Source organism: Jaculus jaculus, chromosome 18 (genome assembly GCF_020740685.1).
Source record: "Jaculus jaculus isolate mJacJac1 chromosome 18, mJacJac1.mat.Y.cur, whole genome shotgun sequence".
In the NCBI taxonomy this organism is placed as follows: Eukaryota; Metazoa; Chordata; class Mammalia; order Rodentia; family Dipodidae; genus Jaculus; species Jaculus jaculus.
This window is the reverse complement of record NC_059119.1, coordinates 58,824,253-58,842,941: the sequence shown is the minus strand read 5'-3', so window position 1 is coordinate 58,842,941 and position 18,689 is coordinate 58,824,253. Positions and strand designations below refer to the sequence as shown.

Sequence of the window (18,689 nt, the reverse complement as noted above, 5' to 3'; positions counted from 1 at the left end):
GGCAAGGACCTTAGCCTCTAAGCCATCTCTTCAACCCACAAGTTTCTTTATGTGATTTGTCATCAGTAAATATTTGCTTTGCATATCTACTTTATAGATCAACTACATAGCTGGTCTCATATAAAAAGTTCTTAGGCAATAACGGTCATTGGCTAGAAAAGCTGAGGTGGTGCCCGACTGGAGAACCGTGCGGCGTCTGCTTGTGTCCCCTTCCCTGTTACCTGCTCTGTTTCCATTAGATTAGTGTGCAGGTACGCCACAGCTGTTGTAGATGCATCACAGCCTTGTTCTTTGGAGGGTCTTAAGCCAGAATTCGAAGCTCTGTTCATTCAGTCATCGACCCAACAGTTATCTATGTCTGTACAAGCTATATGTACTTCTGTTTCCTAGCTCTGCTCTCTGAGAAGGCCTAGACCAATGACAAACTAGTAGCAACGAACATACGTACTGGTGCCCAGGTCTTTGCTTCTAAATGTTACTACCCATTAAAAGGAAATGGCTTAGCGGTTAAGGTATTTGCCTGTGAAGCCTAAAGACCACAGTTCGACTCTCCAGGACCCACGTTAGCCAGATGCACAAGGGGGCACACGCATCTGGAGTTTGCCTGCAGTGGCTGGAGGCCCTGGTGCACCCCTTCTCTCTCTCCCTCTCTCAAATAAATAATACATTGAAAATATTTTTAAAAATTAAAAGGAATAAGGATTCAGAGATGGTGTGCTATGTCTAAAGCAACAAAGTGTTGAAAGACTAATGAAACTATTTCAAAAGCACATATGTCTAAAGATAGGCTTGCAGGAACCCTACTGACCAAACCTTGTGCATTTTGAATGTCAAAATAAATAATGATAAATGTAGCTCATTTGGTAAATTGAAATTCACAAGTATATACGGATATAAATATAAGAATAAATAGTGCTAAATAAATAGCTGTACCTTACAGTAGAATACTAGCTAATAAGTATAGAAAAAATACTAGAATTTTAAAATCGCTTTTGGATTTGAGCAAAATCATCTGAGAACAGTATTCATGTGAAAATTAAAACAAAAATTTTTTTTGTTTATTTATTTGAGACCGACAGACAGAGAGAGAAAGAGGGGGAGAGAGAGAGAGAGAGAATGGGCGCACCAGGGCCTTCAGCCACCGCAAACGAACTCCAGACATGTGCTTCCCCTTGTGCATCTTGCTAACATGGGTCCTGCGGAATCAAGCCTTGAACCAGGGTCCTTAGGCTTTACAGACAAGCACTTAACCACTAAGCCATCTCTCCAGCCCTCATGTGAAACTTTGATAAGAAGTAGGATTCATATAATTTCAAAACATTTGCCAACAAACTACATATTATTTATTCTTTAATACATAAAAAAATATTGAGGGAAATTACGTCAAAACCCATCTTTAAAAAATTTCTTTAGACAGTCTATCTTTAATTATTTATTTATTAGAGAGAGAAAAAGAATGAATATGGTTGGGCCAGGGCCTTTACCCACTGCAAAGGAACTCCAGATGCATGTTTTACCTTGTGCATCTGGCTTACATGGGTACTGGGTAACCAAACTTGGGCCCTTAGGCTTCACAGGCAAGTGCCTTAACTGCTAAGCCCTCAGATGCCATCTTAATCAATTGATAGATGTTACCAACCCCAGTAATGGAACAAATTGGCATTGTGTAGCTCCCAGTATAATGAACCTAGAATGGCATAGTTTTGTGGTATGCTTACCAAATATGTAATTCACATCTAATTTCATTTATAGGGCTGGAGAGACAGCTCGGTGGTTAAGGTGCTTGCCCACAAAGCCTAATGATCCAGGTTCAATTCCCCACTATCCACATAGTGCTAGATGTACAAGGTGGCACATGTATGTGGAGTTTGTTTGCAGCACCTGGTGGCGCACCCATTCTCTGTCTCAATCTCTCTCTGCTTGCAAACAAATAAGGAAAAATAATTTAAAATAAAAGAATTATGAAAATCCAAATTAACAAATCTTCTATGAAGGAACCAGTTTGAGTAATAGTGATGTCAAGAAAGGACATGAGTATTCCAAATTTAAGGGGTGTAAGGCAGAGACATGACAATGCAGTGCAAAACATGGTCCTGGATCGGGTCCCAAACATTACTGGAATAATGGGGTCAAATTCCGCTCTATCTCTGTTCAAGGCATGTGTATTTTATTGGTTTGATGGTGATGGTGTTGATAAATAGGCTAGTGTCCTTGGTCTTAGGAATGCACACTGGCGTCTTTAGGAGTAATGGAGCATTAGGTGACAACCTGATTTCAAATGGTTTGGGAAAGTGAGATGATGTTTAGGGAAATAAATACTAACAGTCGGGGGGGGGGGGTGTGGGAGAGCTGGGTCAGTGGTCTTTAAGAATCCATTGTATTATTCTTGCAATTTTTTCATAAGCTTCACACTATTTGATAATAAAGTTAGGTAAAAGACCTCACTTCTCTAACGGTGAGTATTCTTATGACTCATTTCACATTGAAAGCTCTATGGACTAAGAAAAAATGTTTTGTTTTTCTTTTTAAGTGTCAGATTGATGTTAAGGTGAGTTTAAATGTTTACACAAAATAGATGAATGGAAAATTCTGCCTGCAGTATAACAGTGTTGACATAAGACTTGTTGATTTTTTAACAAAATCTTTTGAAAAATACCCAACACTTCAAAATGCATAAATCATTTCTTAACAGAGAAGAATTAGAAAGAATAGCTTCCTGGAGGACAAAACACCCCAGGCATTCTCCCCTTACCTAACTAAATGACAGACCTTAAAGCAACTTCAAAGCTGTAAAGATAACTGGCTCTGACATGTACCAAAATGGGGGAAATACTTTCTACAACCTTGAAATAAATGCTTAGTCTTTAAAGAGAACAAAAGAAAAAGCAGTATCATATTTCGTAAGTGGAATTTAACAGTTGAAGAGTTCACATTATTTACTTGTGATTTTATTGTTACTTGGAAAAAGCTGGTAAAAATTGAGTCAAGCTTATTTTTATATGCATTCAGTGGTGTGGTTAGAAAGAAACTTAAAAAAACTTTCGGGCTTTCTCCAAGAGACATTGAAAATGTGTTTATTGCTTTCTTTCAGTGCTGTTTGGCCAAGACAGGTTAAATTTCATTGTACACCTCTTAGTGCCTTGTGTAGTTTAGCAGTAACTTATTTTCTTTATTGCGTTGTAGAACTCATCTTTAGACATATTTTATTTTACACTGAAGAAGTGTTTGGCTCCAAAACATTCAATTACCTCTATTTTCTAAATATTTGCTATTCTTCTGAAAAAATATATTGTGAGTTCTATTCCTTTCAGGAAGATATTTCTATTCACTGCAGGTCCATGGTGATTTCTCTGGAATTTCATAGCATCTTTGTTAGTGCTTTTTGATACTTACTTAATTATACATTTCTTTACATTCTGCATTTAAAATTTTTTTTTATTAGCATTTTCCATGATTATAAAAAAATCCCATGTTAATTCCCCCCTCCCCCCCACACTTACATTCTGCATTTTTTATTTTTCTGTTTATGTCATAAATTCCAAAGACTACCTATTTTGTTTATACATCACAATCTTAGCTTTTAAAAATTGAAGTACTTAAAATTTTTTTTGTTTTGTTTTGAGAGAGAGAGAGAAAGAATGAGCATGCCTGGACCTTCAGCCTGCTATGAATGCACTCCAGACATGTGCGCCCCCTTGTGGCATATGTGCAATACTGCACACTTGTGTCATTGCACGTCTAACTACACAGGATGTGGAGGTTTGAACATGAGTTCTTAGGCTTTGCAGGCAAGTGCCTTAACCAAGAAGCCATCTCCCCAGCCCTTGAATTACATTTTTGTTTTGTTTTGTGTTTTTGAGGTAGGGTCTCCTGAGGTAGGCTGACCTGGAATTCACTATGTAGTCTCAGGGTGGCCTTGAACTCATGGCAAATCTCTCCTACCTGTATAAAAAGGTAAAGGGCTGCATCACCACACCCCGCCTCCTTGAATTACTTTTTAATGTGCCATTATCCATGAACACTTGTTACTTAATATAGATATATTCTACAATTTGTATATGATTACTTTATAGAACCTGGTGAAAAGTTAAAATAGATTTTAATACAGTGTGGGTATATTTCTTTCTCTAGGAACAACTGGAAAAAATATAGTGACTAAATAGAAAAAGTGTAATATTAACAAATGAAATTAACAACTCAATATTTTTTATTTTATTTTATTCACTTACTCATTTGACGGGGGTGGGGGGAGAGAGAGAATGGGCACTCCAGGTCTTCCAGCCACTGCAAACAAACTCCAGACACGTGTGCCCCCTTGTGCATCTGGCTCATGTGGGTCCTGGGGAATCGAGCTTGGGTCCTTTGGCTTTGCAGGCAAACGCCTTAACCACTAAGCCATCCCTCCAGCCCCCAACTTAGTATTTTGTACAACTTAATAATGTCCAAAATGAGGGGAGATAAGATCAAAATACATTATATACATATATGAAAGTGTCAAAAGCTAAAACTAAAAATAAGGAATGAGTAAAAAAAAAAGCCCAGGACGGGGCTGGCAATGTCGCTCCGTGCAGAATGGCATCTGTCTGTGTGCTCAAGGCGCTGAGTTCAGGCTGCAGCACCACAGAAAATGAAGACAGCAAACACCGCGTGAAAGCCAGGCACGTGACACACTTGCACCACCAGCACTGTGGGCGCTGAGTCAGAAGGATTGTGAGTTGGATATAAACCCTGACTATGTAGCAAGATCCTGTCTTCAGAAACCACAAAACACCCCAAGCAAGCAGACACCCCCTCTCCAAACCTCAAAGGACTATTTGGATAGAGGAATGAAATTGGGGTGGAATAGGAAAGGGTAATTCCAGACATGAATATGATCACAGTACATTTATACATGTATGAAATGAAAAAAAGAAGCCCATCCATTATTTGTACCATTACTATATACTAGTAAAAGCTAAATATTGAGGGCTAGGCGTGGTGGCGCACGCCTTTCATCCCAGCACTCGGGAGGCAGAGGTAGGAGGATCGCCGTGAGTTCGAGGCCGCCCTGAGACTACTTAGTGAATTCCAGGTCAGCCTGAGCTAGAGTGAGACCCTACCTCGAAAAACTAAACAAAACAAAACAAAAAAATTAAATATTGACACTAGTAAAAAAAACTTCTTGGTTTTAATTTTTTTCTTTTTAATGGGCAAGAGAGAGAGAGAGAGAGAGAGAGAGAGAAAGGGAGAATTGGTGCACTGGGACCTCCTGCCGCTGCAGACACGCGCTCCATCTTGTACGCATGTGTGGTCTTGCACACTCGTGTCACCTTGTGAGTCTGACTGACTTGGGACCTGGAGAGTCAAACATGAGTCCTGTTAGGCTTATGCAGGCAAGCTCATTAACTGCTAAGCCATCTCTCCAGCCGGTGTTGTTGTTTGTTTATTTTTTGTTTTTTTGAGGTAGGGTCTCACTCAGCCCAGGCTGACCTAGAATTCACTATATAGTCTCAGGCTGCCCTTGAAGTCCCGGTGATCCTTCTACCTCGGCCTCTAAAGTGCTTGGATTATAGGCATGCACCACCACACCTAGCTTAAAAGGACTTTCCATAACATATTTTGGGGTAGTATAATAGAGCACTTGTTCTTTTAATAGGCCAGAATATTAAATATTAAGTGCACTAATGGTATCACTGTTACAATTGCTCTCTGATGTGATTTGAAGCCCTGACCCATAGGCGGAAATTCACGCCTCGTACTGCAAACTCAGTCAATAGCCAGGGTTGGTGTGATGGTTCAAATCAGATATCCTCCATAAATCCTGAATGCTTGGTGCCCAGCCGATGGCAGTTTGGGAGGTGAAGCCTTGCTGGAGGAGGTGTGTTGTTGGAGGCAGGTATGGTGTCGCGGGGATGGTGGCCGGCCCCTGCTCATGTCATGATGTCCTTTGCCATCCTGTAGCTTCCTTCAGGACTATAAGCCAAAACCCACACTTCCCTTCCATCACTGCTTTTGGTCAGATGTTCTGTCCCAGAAATAAGAAGGTAATTAAAAGCTCATAAACCCTGGAGGGGAACCTACTATTGTTTTGCTGAAAGACAATGACCTGACCTTGAAACTGCTAAGTCTTCATGTTCCTGCCCGTACATTGGTGCTGGTCTCAGCTTTGACCCGGGAAGTTTGTTTTTTCAGTCTGGTGATGATGAGTACAGAGAAGCAAAACTCATTAAAATGCTGGGAAGAAATGACTGTTGAAAGCGTGATCCCCAATGGGACATCGGTCCCACCTTCTCCAATGCTTCGGGAACATGGTGAAAGAGAGGGTGGAAGGAATGCTGAGGAACACTGTCTTCTGAGCTTGATAGAGACATTGCACAAATAGATTCGGTGGTTTTGGTTTCCTGCTCAAAACCTGCACAAGACCAGGCCCATGGACGATCAGTCACAGGGGTGGGAGGGGACAGTGAGCCCCCCAACCTTACCTGAATGGGTAGTGCCTGCGGGGGGAGAGGAGGCTCTCAGTGGCTTTTTCAGATTGGCTTAGGAACATGCCTGTAAGTTTCTGTCCTGTCTTCTCATGACTCAAGTTGCTTTTTCTCAGTGCTGGATCATGTTCCCATGTCCGAATGTACTGCGGTTTATTTATTGGTAGTTTGACCTATTGAAGGACATCCTGTGTGCTTCCAGGTTTGTCTCTTACGTTTAAAACTGCTTTGAAAATCACTACATATCTTTTTGTATGTATATATCAACTTTTTGAGTAAAAAGTTCTAAAGAGTGTAAATGTTAGGTCATAGGGTAAGAATGTTTAATTTTAAGAGAAAATGCTAAACTGTCTTCCCGAGTGGCTATACTATTTGCCCTTCTTTCCTTCCTTCCTTCCTTTCTCCCTTTCCCTTTCTCTCCCTCCTCTTCCCTCTCCCTTCCTTCCTTTGTTCCTTCCTTCCCTTCCTTCCTCATTCCTTCCCTCCTATCCCTCCCTTTCTCCTTCCTTCCTTCCCCTCTCTCTCTTTCTTTCTTTCCTTATTTCTGGTAGGGTCTTACTCTAGCCCAGGCTGACCTGGAATTCACTATATAGTCCCAGGCTGGCCTTGAACTCATGGTGGTTCTCCTACCTCTGTCTTCTGAGAGCTGGGATTAAAGGCGTGCACCACTGTTCCCATCTTCTACTTTGCATTTTCTTTTTTTTTTTAAATTATTTATTTATTTGAGAGCGACAGACACAGAGAGAAAGACAGATAGAGGGAGAGAGAGAGAATGGGCGCGCCAGGGCTTCCAGCCTCTGCAAACGAACTCCAGATGCGTGCGCCCCCTTGTGCATCTGGCTAACGTGGGACCTGGGGAACCGAGCCTCGAACCGGGGTCCTTAGGCTTCACAGGCAAGCGCTTAACCGCTAAGCCATCTCTCCAGCCCTCTACTTTGCATTTTCAACAGCAATGAATGAAAGCATTTTCTTGCTCTCCATCCTTGCCTACGTGTAGTAGCATAGGGTTAGGTAATTTGGAGTTTTAGTGGTATATACTAGTAGCTCATCTTTTTTAGTATTCATTTTATGAGGGAGAGGGGAGAATTGGCACACCAGGACCTCTAGCCACTGCATTCAAATTCCAGACACTTGTGCCACCTTGTGTACATGTATGACCTGTGTGCATGCATGACCTTGTGTGTCTGGTTTATGTAAGTTCTGGAGAGTTGAACCTGGGTCCTTAGGCTTCACAGGCAAGTGCCTTAACTGCTAAGCCATCTCTCCAGCCCACAAGTAGCTCATTTTTGAACTGGCATTTTTTTTTTTTAAAGAAATCCTTTTATTGCATTTCTCCCTTCCATTAGTTTGGAAGTTACATGCTTTTTTTCTGTTCTTTTAGTGGTTCTGACAAAAATTATTATGCTTGCCAAAAAAAGTCTGTTACCTCAAATATTTTTAGGTGGATCTGAGCTGTACTTGACATCATAGCACCAAGGAGTATGTAAGTTGCTTACTTGTTGTTGAAATTTTGGTAACAGGCCACTCTCTAGATGGAAGAGGAAAAAGAAAATGTCCAAAGAAAAAGGAAAGGTTAGATAGCTGGGCATGGTGGCACACATCTTTAATCTCAGCACTCGGGAGGCAGAGGTAGGAGGATCACCGTGAGTTCAAGGCCACTCTGAGACTCCATAGTGAATTCCAGGTCACCCTGGGCCAGAGTGAGACCCTACCTTGAACCCCTCCCCCCTCAATAAAAAAGAAAGGTTAGGTTATCATAGTTATTTTAAGAGATAAGCAAGTGCCTCTTGGTAGAGGCCCGGCAGGGAAGAATGAAGGAAGTGGATGCCGTCTAAGGAACCTTCGCCATACTTCGGACTTGTGCAGTTTAAGTGTGGAGCCTGGGCTAGCTTGAAGTTGGGTTTGAGGCACTCCATCTCCATGAGTGTCTCTGTCTGACAGTCTGTGACAGACAGACAGATAGATGACACGTAACCCACGGTAACAGTTAGGACTACAATTCTAAGCCAAATTGTACTTGGCTCTCTCCTGGCTTGCAGCACGGGAGGCTGGCTACTTGGAGAGCTGCTCTACTTGCCGGCCGGGGACTTCTGTAATCTGCACCCTTCGGCAGGCAAAGCACCAAGCTCGGCTGCCCCGGGTGTAGGGCATAGATCACCGAGGCTTCGGAAGGCCCTACCCGGGACCTTCCTCTCCTTTAAGCTTGTCTTCTGTTTAATGTTAACCATATAATGACAGTGTTGACTATAGTGAGTCACACGAACTTACGCCCCGTAGTGATTTATGACCATCATGGGCCTTATTGAATGTTCAGTTCATGTTACAAATTTAGTTTCACAACAGTAGTTTGTGACCCACGAATATGTGTGTGTGTGTATATATATATATATATATATATATATATACATATATATATATATATAATATTTAAAGAAGTTATTGCTTAATACTTTAATGGAAACATTAATTTTTTAACCCTAGCAATTGTTCATTGAAGACGATGGCCCCGTGTTTTTTCCTATACACACATGCATAGCGTTTAGCATGTGCTTCTCACTGGAGAACAGGGACGGGGACTCTGCTGCCTTCAGAAGTATGAAGAGAAAAGAGGAAGCATGCCACCGTCTTTGCCCAGCTCGAGGCTGCCCACCGGTTCTTGCTTTTCTCTGTTCATTTTGACACTGAGACATTGCAGATTAAAAAAAAAAAAAAAACAGATTGTTTTTGAAGTAATATGAATCGGAGCAAGTTTGAACTTGTTTGAAACATGCACTTCAACACACATTTAGAAATTTAAATACAGCACAAGTAAAACCTAAAATCTTAATAAATCCCAAGCAATTAAACGTCTATAAGCTCAACAAAGATAGCACGTTTGGGTTTGGATGCTTGATGCCGGGTGGTGAGCTGTCCTAGTGGCGAAGACAGTTTTGTAAACACTGAGAAAGGTCTATTGTATTTGTAGCACTGTTGCCTAGTCAACACTAGGTGGTGCAGTTGTGTAACGACCATATACTGAAGCGAACCTTTTTTTTTTCTTTTTAACTGTATGAGAATTTATACTTTGAGGAAACTCTGGAAATAATAATTCTTATAATAATGAAATAGAAGTAAAAAAAAAAATCCCCCTTCTGCACATTAGTCAGGAATTCCAGTGGGAGCTCTTTCTTAAGATTTAGACCACAAACGTCTTAAGGTGGTTTTGTTGTTTTTTGGGAGGGGGGGTTGGTTTTTTGAGGTAGGGTCTCACTCTGGTCCAGGCTGACCTGGAATTCACTTTTTGGTCTCAGGAAGGCCTCGAACTCACGGAGATCCTCCTACCTCTGCCTCCCAAGTGCTGCGATTAATGGTGTGCGCCACCACGCCCGGCTGCTTAAGGTGTTTTTATATGATCACGTTTTAAGACATGGGGATGGGGAAATGGCTCGGTGGAGAAAGCCCTCGCCACGCAGACCAGAGTTCAGATCTCCGGCACCCATGTGAATGCCAGGCGCTTGCAATCCCTGTGCTCAGGAGGAGGACACAGAATCCCCGGGGAAGCTGGCCAGCTAAACTAGCCACATCGGAGTGCTCTGGGCTCACGGGAGAGCTGGCCTTAGAAAAGAGTGGAGAACAGTTGGGGACGACAGCTAACATCAACCTCTGGCCTGTACACATATGCACACACATGTCCAGAAGCCTGCCTACTCATCGGCACGCCCATCCAAGCATGTATACACACATGCATGTACACACACATGCATGCACACCATATCACACATACATGTGAAAAAAATCTAACTGCAGCCCCTCAACAAAAACTAAACAGCTCATCCAATCTGATGTTCCTTATATAATGCTCTTCATCTATAATTAGGCTTAATCTCTTCTACTTCAAATAATTCCAAGATCTCTAGAACTTCAGTAATTATCTGCAGTGCTATATGTCACTTTATTATTCAGCAGCCACAACTTGAAAAGTGGCTTTCCTTGTGGCATATTTCTCCTCTTTTGTCCATTAACAAAGGCCCTTGCATTCCTGTGTAAGGTCGGGTCATTAAGTTATTTAATTGAAGAGGCAGTTTCTGAAATGAAAAACAATGATTGCTGGTTTATTTGTATATAAAAATAAGGTGAAGACAAGAAAATATTTCTGTACAGATGATTTGTAGTTTTAAATCTTAATTCTGGAAGCTTTTGTTTGCCTTTTAAGTTATTTTTCAATTTGAAAAACAGTCCATTTGGCAATTAGGAACAAAAATCTCCCATTGATTTTATGGATAATGTGTTTTTTTTTACATTTGCGTTTAGATAGTTTTCAGTATTTCAAAAGCACAAAATGAGACTAACTTGCCTTTGTTGTTGATGTTATTGGGGTTTATTATGGGATTTTTTTTTTCACTTTCGTGAGGGGGAGTCTGATGATCTTATCCATGCCTACCTTGACTTTGAAATAATCCTTCAGCCTCCCAAGTGCTGGGTTCAGGTGTGCGACATCTTACCCAATGACCCCATCATTAAAAACACTCACTAAAAAGCACAATTGACCAGTGACCTCACTGTTTAAAAATACTCACTAAAAATTACAAGGGGGTGGGGGCTGGAGAGGTGTCTCTTGACCAGTGACCCCACCATTGAAAAATACTTAAAAATCACAAAAGGTTGGCTGGAGAGGCGGCTCAGCAGTTGCGTGTGACCCCTGACAAGCCGGGTTTGAGTCCCCAGCGCGTATGCAAAGCTGGATGCACAAAATGCGCCAAGTGGCAAGTGCATCTCAACTTCCTTTGCAAGAGGCCCTGGTGCTTCACATTACTCTCTAGCTCCTCCTCTGTTTTTCTCTCCAATAAATAAATAAAAATTTTATGAGAAGATATGTTTATAAAGGAAAGCACAATGAATTGATAAAAAAAAGAAAATCCCAAAAAAACCAGAATCAGTTTACATACATCAGTAGATTATCATAACTGATGGAATTACATGAACTATGTATACGGTCATGTTATTTTTCTGTGGGTCACATACTCTGTAAGACACAAATTCCCACAAAACATACTCATTTGTTGATGAGTTGGGGTGCCAGTGATCAAACCTAGGGTCTCATGCATGCTGACCTTGTGCTGTACTCTAAAGCTGATTTTATAGTCCCTTAATTTAGTGAAACAGCATGTAGTTCTAAGTTATTTTCCTTGAAACAACTTAATTCATATGTAACTGCACAAAAATAAGTTTTAGAAATTACGTTTTATGAAATTGTATCCCTCTCATATTATACTTCCCTTTGAGACTATCACTTTAGATTTTTCTTTTGAATCTTTCATATTTTTGAAGTGATATTATTTTACTGTAAATATGAATTGCATGTTTCTTAAACTGTTCTACCTTCTCTAAATTGTACAGCATTAATTATTTTACAGTCAGTGTTTTTCTTTGTGCGGTGGATGCATTTGTGCACAAATTTCGGCACGTTCATCAATCTGCTTAGGAGTACTGTAAACCCAAGCATTTGGACCATTCATTGCTCATGGCTTATTTGATGCTATGTATTTCTTTTAAACGTATTTGCAATTCAGAGAGAGACAGAGCAGAGAGAGAGAGAGAGAGAGAGAGAGAGAGAGAGAGACAGAGGAGAGAGAGAGAGAGAGAGAGAGAGAGAAAGGGAGAGAGAGAGGGAGAGAGAGAGGGAATGAATGGATGTGCCAGTGCCAGGGCCTGTAGCCACTACAAATGAGCTTGAGATGCATGGGCCACTTTGTACACCCAGCTTTATTGTGGGTACTGGGAAATCAAACCTGGGTTTTGTAGGCAAGTACCTTAACCTCTGAGCCATCTGTACAGCCCCGATTATATATATATATATAACTTTTGTTGTTGTTGTTGTTTGAGGTAGGGTCTCACTCTAGCCCAGGGTGACCTGGAATTCACTATGGAGTCTCAGGGTGGCCTTGAACTCACGACAATCCTCCTACCTCTGCCTCCCGAGTGCTGGGACGAAAGGGGTGCGCCACCACGCCTGGCTGATACATATTTTTATTTTGCATTTATTTTGATCCCTACTGAAACTTTGAAGCCGTAGTATGTAATGACTATTTTAATGGTATGAATTTAGTATTTTTTGTCATGCAATCCAGCTTTAGATCAAACGTTATAGAAACTACTCGTAAAATTGAAAAACCACTGCTGTTATTACTAGTCTGCAGCCTTTATGCAATGACTTGCTGTTTCTGAAGGTATATTCACTATTGCACTTGCCGTTATCTAATGGAAGCCATGTTCGCTACATTAGCCAGGGACTGCAGAGCCATGACCTTGGGAATAGCCTCTGGCCTTGGGAGTCAGGACTGAGACATGGGTGGTAGGAACTTTGAACTGCTCCTCAGCCGCGGTGCTTGTCTGGGAGTACTGAATTTAGTTTCGAGCTATGTTTTTTGTTTTTTTCTTCTAATGCTGTTTTTAAGAAGTACCAAATTCACTTCAGGAGAAAAAAGAAATGCTTCCTTCCCGGGCTGGTATTGTTGAATCACAGTATTCAGGGTTCAAATAATTTCATTTAGGTAACGCATATCGTCTCAAGAACGGGAATCCTCACATTTGACACGCTCTATTAAACATATAGCTCATGCATATACCATCCACAGTACTGCTGTGCAGGCCCTTGTTTTGGTTAATCCTTTTAATGACTAGAACTCAACCTCTTAGCTACATGGAGGCCTGGTCGAGTGTCGTGTGTGGGGTGTGTGTGTGTGTGTGTGTGTGTGTGTACATTCCGTAAGTTGTTTAGGCTGTATAAGGAATTTGGATTTGGATTCTATATGTACAGTTTTATTTAGCTATGTGGAAGATAATCTATGCAAGCTGTGTGTATCAACTGCGTAAGCCTTATGTTTGATGTGTAAGGAGTTACAAATAGAACGCTCATTAAGGTAATGGGATTGCTACAGCTGATTTTCACATTCTGTCTGAAAATTTAGACCAAAAAGATTTGAAAGTGATGTCAAAAAACAAACAAACAAAAAAAGTTGGTTTGTAGTTTCATTAGCGTGCAGTTAGTACGAGTCTATATACCCTTGGATTTTACATGAATCTTATTTATAGTGTTCAACATTTAATAATGACCTGGTGGATCAGAGGAGAAAACAGAAGAAACTCAAGACTTAGATCCAAATCAAAAGAAAGACTGCTGAGTGTTTTAATATTTACTATCCTGTTTACAATTATGATAAATTGTTTCTTAAAGCACAAGAAATGGTCTTATGTTTGGAAAAAAGGCATTTATGAAATAAACCTCAAAGTCTTCAACATTGCACAATTAAGAATAGTGAAAAACCGTGATTGTAATTTCGTTACATACTGGAGTGTGTTGTCTTCATAGTAAGAACTATTTGTATGCAGTTTGAAAAAAATTCACGAATAATTACTGAAACTCTTGTGAATTAAAATGCTTATTAAATCTTAGTGGAGCCAATTAAAAACAAATACAGAATTTAATCATGTCTTAGGAAAGTATATAATATAGTTTTAGCTTACTTATGCTTCTTCATTTTTTCTTTTTAAAAAAGAATATTTTATTTTTATTTATTTATTTGAGAGAGGCAGAGAGAGAGAGAGAGAGAGAGAGAGAGAGAGAGAGAGAGAGGGAGAATGGGGGCCAGGGCCTCCAGCCACTGCAAATGAACTCCAGATACATGCACCACCTTTTGCATCTGGCTTACTTGCGTCCTGGGGAATTGAACCGAGGTCCTGTGGCTTTGCAGGCAAGCACCTTAATCGCTAAGCCATCTCTCCAGCCCTCTTCTTTTTCTTAAGTGAAAATTGTGTTTGTTAACATCTAAACTATAAAACATCCCCTTTCGTGTTTTCTGTTCTGCCACAGGCCTGCGGGAGGAGTTTGAGGTGTTGCTCGCCTGCAGCAAGTCTATTCCTTATCCCACCAGAAGAGGGGGCTCTACACCACCGCGCTGCTCCATTCGCACAGCGTGCAGAATTCTTTGCCCTAAAGGTGAACATTTTGTGTAATGAACTTTCTGAACTTCGTATCTTCCTAAATTTGAATAATCTTGTTTGTACTGGTTGTTAATACGGTGACCTTATAGCTGTCTAAATGACCTAGTTGTAAAAGAAAAACATATTTTGAAGTTTTAAAAAATATTAAGAAACTATTCCTATCTATTCTTTCTTCATAAATATAATTAGTAAACTAAGTGCTGTTCAATATAAAATGGATATTTCTATGTTGGTTTCTATTGTCGTGAATAGTTCTGCATTCCATCTCTAGGTCTCCTAAATAGTGCTGCAGAAGATGGTTCTGTGTGGTTTCTAACAATAGTTTTTAAAATTGTTGACATTAGTTATATAGCTCTTCAAACATGGCCTTTATATACAATATTATGTCTTTACTTTTAAAAATATTTTATATTTATTTATTTATTTATTTTTGACAGAGAAAGAGGGGGAGAGAGAGAGAATGGGCGTGCCAGGGCCTTCGGCCACTGCAAATGAACTCCAGATTGCACCCTTCTGCATCTGGCCAATGTGGGTCCTGGGGAATAGAACTTGGGTCCTTTGGCTTTGTAGGCAAACGCCTTAACCACTAAGCAATCCCTCCAGACCTTATGCCTTTATTTTGAATGTCCCAAAATGTGGACATTATTTAACTGAGACTAGAGACTATGAAATGTCTGAGTAACCAAAGAAATGACAACTATTCATACATCTAGAAATAAATATCAGTGCTTATTAACACTATTAATTCATGCTTTCTGATTGCCTATAAAGAGTAGAATAATTTAATTACTAGAAAGAAATGCATTACTGAATAATTAATTTAATATTAACCCAACTTTGGAATAATTAAAGTTTTGGTAAAATTGTTTCTTCAGCCTTTATTTATTAGACAGATATTCAGTGTTTCTGTAGTTATAGAAATTTTTGCCAATGTCAAAGAATCATCCTTGAATGATAACATGATAATGAGTGAACTGTTTATTTTTCATCCTTGTAATGTCTGTACAGTTTTTAAAAATATTTTATTTTTATTTGAGAGAGATAGATACAGAAATAGGCAGGTGGAGAGAGACAGAAAGAGAGAGAGAGAGAGAGAATGGGCATGCCAGGGCCTCCAGCCCTGAAAACGAACTCCAGATGCATGTGCCCTGCTGTGCACCTGGCTTACGTGGGTCCTGGGGAATCGAACATGGGTCCTTTGGCTTTTCAGGCAAATGCCTTAACTGCTAAGCCATCTCTCCAGCCCAGTTTTTTTTTTTTTTTTTTTTTTTTTTTAGCAAGACTCTTGCTGTGTAACCCAGGTTAGCTTCTGACTCTCAGTTCTTCTGCCTTGGCCTCCCAACTGCTAGGATTAAAGGCACGAACCACCACACCCAGCATGATTCGTTTACCTTGTACTTCCCATGTAAAGGGGGTTTTAGATATCAGAAAATCAGATTGCAGTGATGTAATTGCAGTGATAGTCACATAATCTTAGTAGAAAATGCAAATTAATTTCAAAAAATGAATTACATATCTGGGCCTTCAATTTTGCCAAGTGCTAATTTTGTTAAACTGTGTTTCTTGTAAATATGTACATACAATATGTATGTAGTCAGTATCCTTTAACAGTATGTTCAACTTTTAGGAGACTTGGGTTCAAAACCTGCAAAAGGGAACATTGAGAATAATCTGAGAAGACAGTGTCTGCCACAAATTTGAAAGACTGATATTGCATTGTTCTGAAGATATGCTCACTAGCCATAGAGTTATTTTGCAGCCCATGTCATGATTTTTAAGAATAGCAATGACTGTATATGTACACTGTTTTTTTGGGGGAGGTTATTTTTATTTATTTATTTGAGAGCAACAGACAGAGAAAGAGACAGAAAGAGAGAGAATGGGTGCGCCAGGTCTTCCAGCCACTGCAAACGAACTCCAGACGCGTGCACCCCCTTGTGCATCTGGTTAACGTGGGTCCTGGGGAATCGAGCCTCGAACCAGGGTCCTTAGGCTTCACAGGCAAGCGCTTAACCACTAAGCCATCTCTCCAGCCCTATGTGCACTCTTTATCATGCTTTGTTTACATCATTGGAAGTGCCAGGATCTGCGTTCATGGCTGCTACACAGTGAACCGTACTGGTTTCACTGTTTTGGATGCTTTCTTACTTCTAAAAGTATAAACTTGCAGATGCTGAGTTCGTGTCAGTTGGAAAATATATATCACGATCATAATATGCTTTAAAATGTCCTCCCTGAAGTAACATGAATAACTATTTTTCAAGGAGGTGTGGACATTAGTGATTTTGATGCTGATATTAGCTATAAAGAAAATATAGCCTGACATGGTGGCACACGCCTTTGATCCCAGCACTCAGGAGGCAGAGGTGGGAGGATCGCTCTGAGTTCAAGGCCACCCTGAGACTCCATAGTGAATTCCAGGTCAGCCTGGGCTATAGTGAAACCCTACATTGGGGGTAAAAAAAAAAAATACAAAAATAATAAAACCTAGTCCTTTGTCTGCTAATAAAATTTTTAATTAAATAAAGAAAATATACAGTGATATATTTTAAGCAGATTTATGCTAGTATTATGTATTGGGGCATAGGAATCATACTCATAGCTAAGTAAATGCATGTCTCAATGTCTCTTGGTTAGAATTGTCAAAGCATTTTGTCAGTGGTATCTTTTAGATTCAAGTATTTTAAGCTTGTAAAAGCTCTAACCTTAGAGTATAGTATTCTAACTCTACAGAATATTCACATTTCCAAGTGCTTCTTTTTATTTTTTTTATTAATTTATTTTTTATTGATAACTTCCATGATTATAAACAATATCCCATGGTAATTCCCTCCCTCCCCTCACTTTTGACTTTGAAACTCTACTCTTTATCATATCCCCTCCCCCTCTCAATCAGTCTCTTATTTTTAAATATTTATTTGTTTATTTATTTATTTATTTGACAAAGAGGGAAAGATGGAGAGAATGGGCACACCAGGTCCTCCAGCCACTGCAAATGAACCCCAGACACATATGCCCCCTTGTGCATCTGGCTAATGTGGGTCCTAGGGGATTGAACCTGGGTCCTTTGGCTTTGCAGGCAAACCCCTTAACCACTAAGCCATCCCTTCAGCCCCAGTCTTTTTTATTTTGATGTCATGATCTTTTCCTCCTATTATGATGGTTTTATGTAATTTATACTAGCATATTAATGAATCAATTTATATTTAATGAATATTTTTTGTTTTAATACCTTATTTTGGACTCTATATACTTAGCTTTTTAACTGTATATGACACTTTATTACTAATGATAACAATTTAGACAGGCTTGGTTATATAATAGTTGTTTGGGGGGATTAATTTTATATATATTAATTATTTTTATTTATTTATTTATTTGAGAGAGTGAGAAAGGGAGACAGACACACACACACACACACAGAGAGAGAGAGAGAGAGAGAATGGGCATGCCACTGCATCTAGCCACTGCAAACAAACTCCAGGCACGTGCATCCCCTTGTGCATCTGGCTTACATGGGTCCTGGGGAATCAAACCTGGGTCCTTTGGCTTTGCAGGCAAACGCCTTAACCACTAAGCCATCTCTCCATCCCAGACTGGGGGAAATGGCTCAGCATTGAAAGGAACTTGCTTGCCAAGCTGACTGGCCTGGGTTCATTTACCCAGCCACCCATGCAAAGATGGAAGGGCATTCATTTGATGTAGCAAGAGACCCTGACACACCCATACACAAACACATAAGATAAAGCAGGGGCCTGAACTCTGGGATTCTTTTTTTTTTTTGGTTTTTTGAGGTAGGGTCTCACTCTAGCCCAGGCTGACCTGGAATTCACTATGTATTCTCAGGTTGGCCTCGAACTCATGGCAATCCTCCTACCTCTGCCTCCAAGTGCTGGGATTAAAGGCGTGCGCCACCACGCCGGCGCAGGATTCTTGAGGTTTCTTTAATAGTTTATTTGGTACACTTTAAAAATATTTATTTATTAGAGAGAGAATGAATGGGTACGCCAGGGGCTTCCATCCCTGCAATGAACTCTAGACACATGTGCCACTTTGTACATCTGGCTTTATGTGGGTCCTGGGTAGTTGAACCAAGGCCCTTAGTAACGCAAGTGCCTTTAACCTCTGAGCTGAGATATACTTTTATACTGCACATCATGTTCTTTTGAAAATTAAGCCTTTTAAAAACCACTCCGAAATAAAAGGAAAACAAAGTTCTGTTCTTTTTCTGAGTCTACAATATGA

At 40.1% G+C, this 18,689-nt stretch overlaps 1 protein-coding gene across 5 annotated transcripts in view; it reads left to right on the top strand.

Annotated features, from left to right (window-relative positions):
• Positions 1-18,689, top strand: part of LOC101606968 (WD repeat containing planar cell polarity effector) — a 262,683-nt gene that overhangs the window by 18,434 nt on the left and 225,560 nt on the right. For all 5 annotated transcript variants that reach the window (XM_045137784.1, XM_045137783.1, XM_045137782.1 and 2 more), the window contains exon 2: positions 14,314-14,439. In XM_045137784.1, coding sequence (XP_044993719.1) covers positions 14,314-14,439 — 126 coding nt within the window. The remainder of the gene's footprint in view (positions 1-14,313; positions 14,440-18,689) is intronic.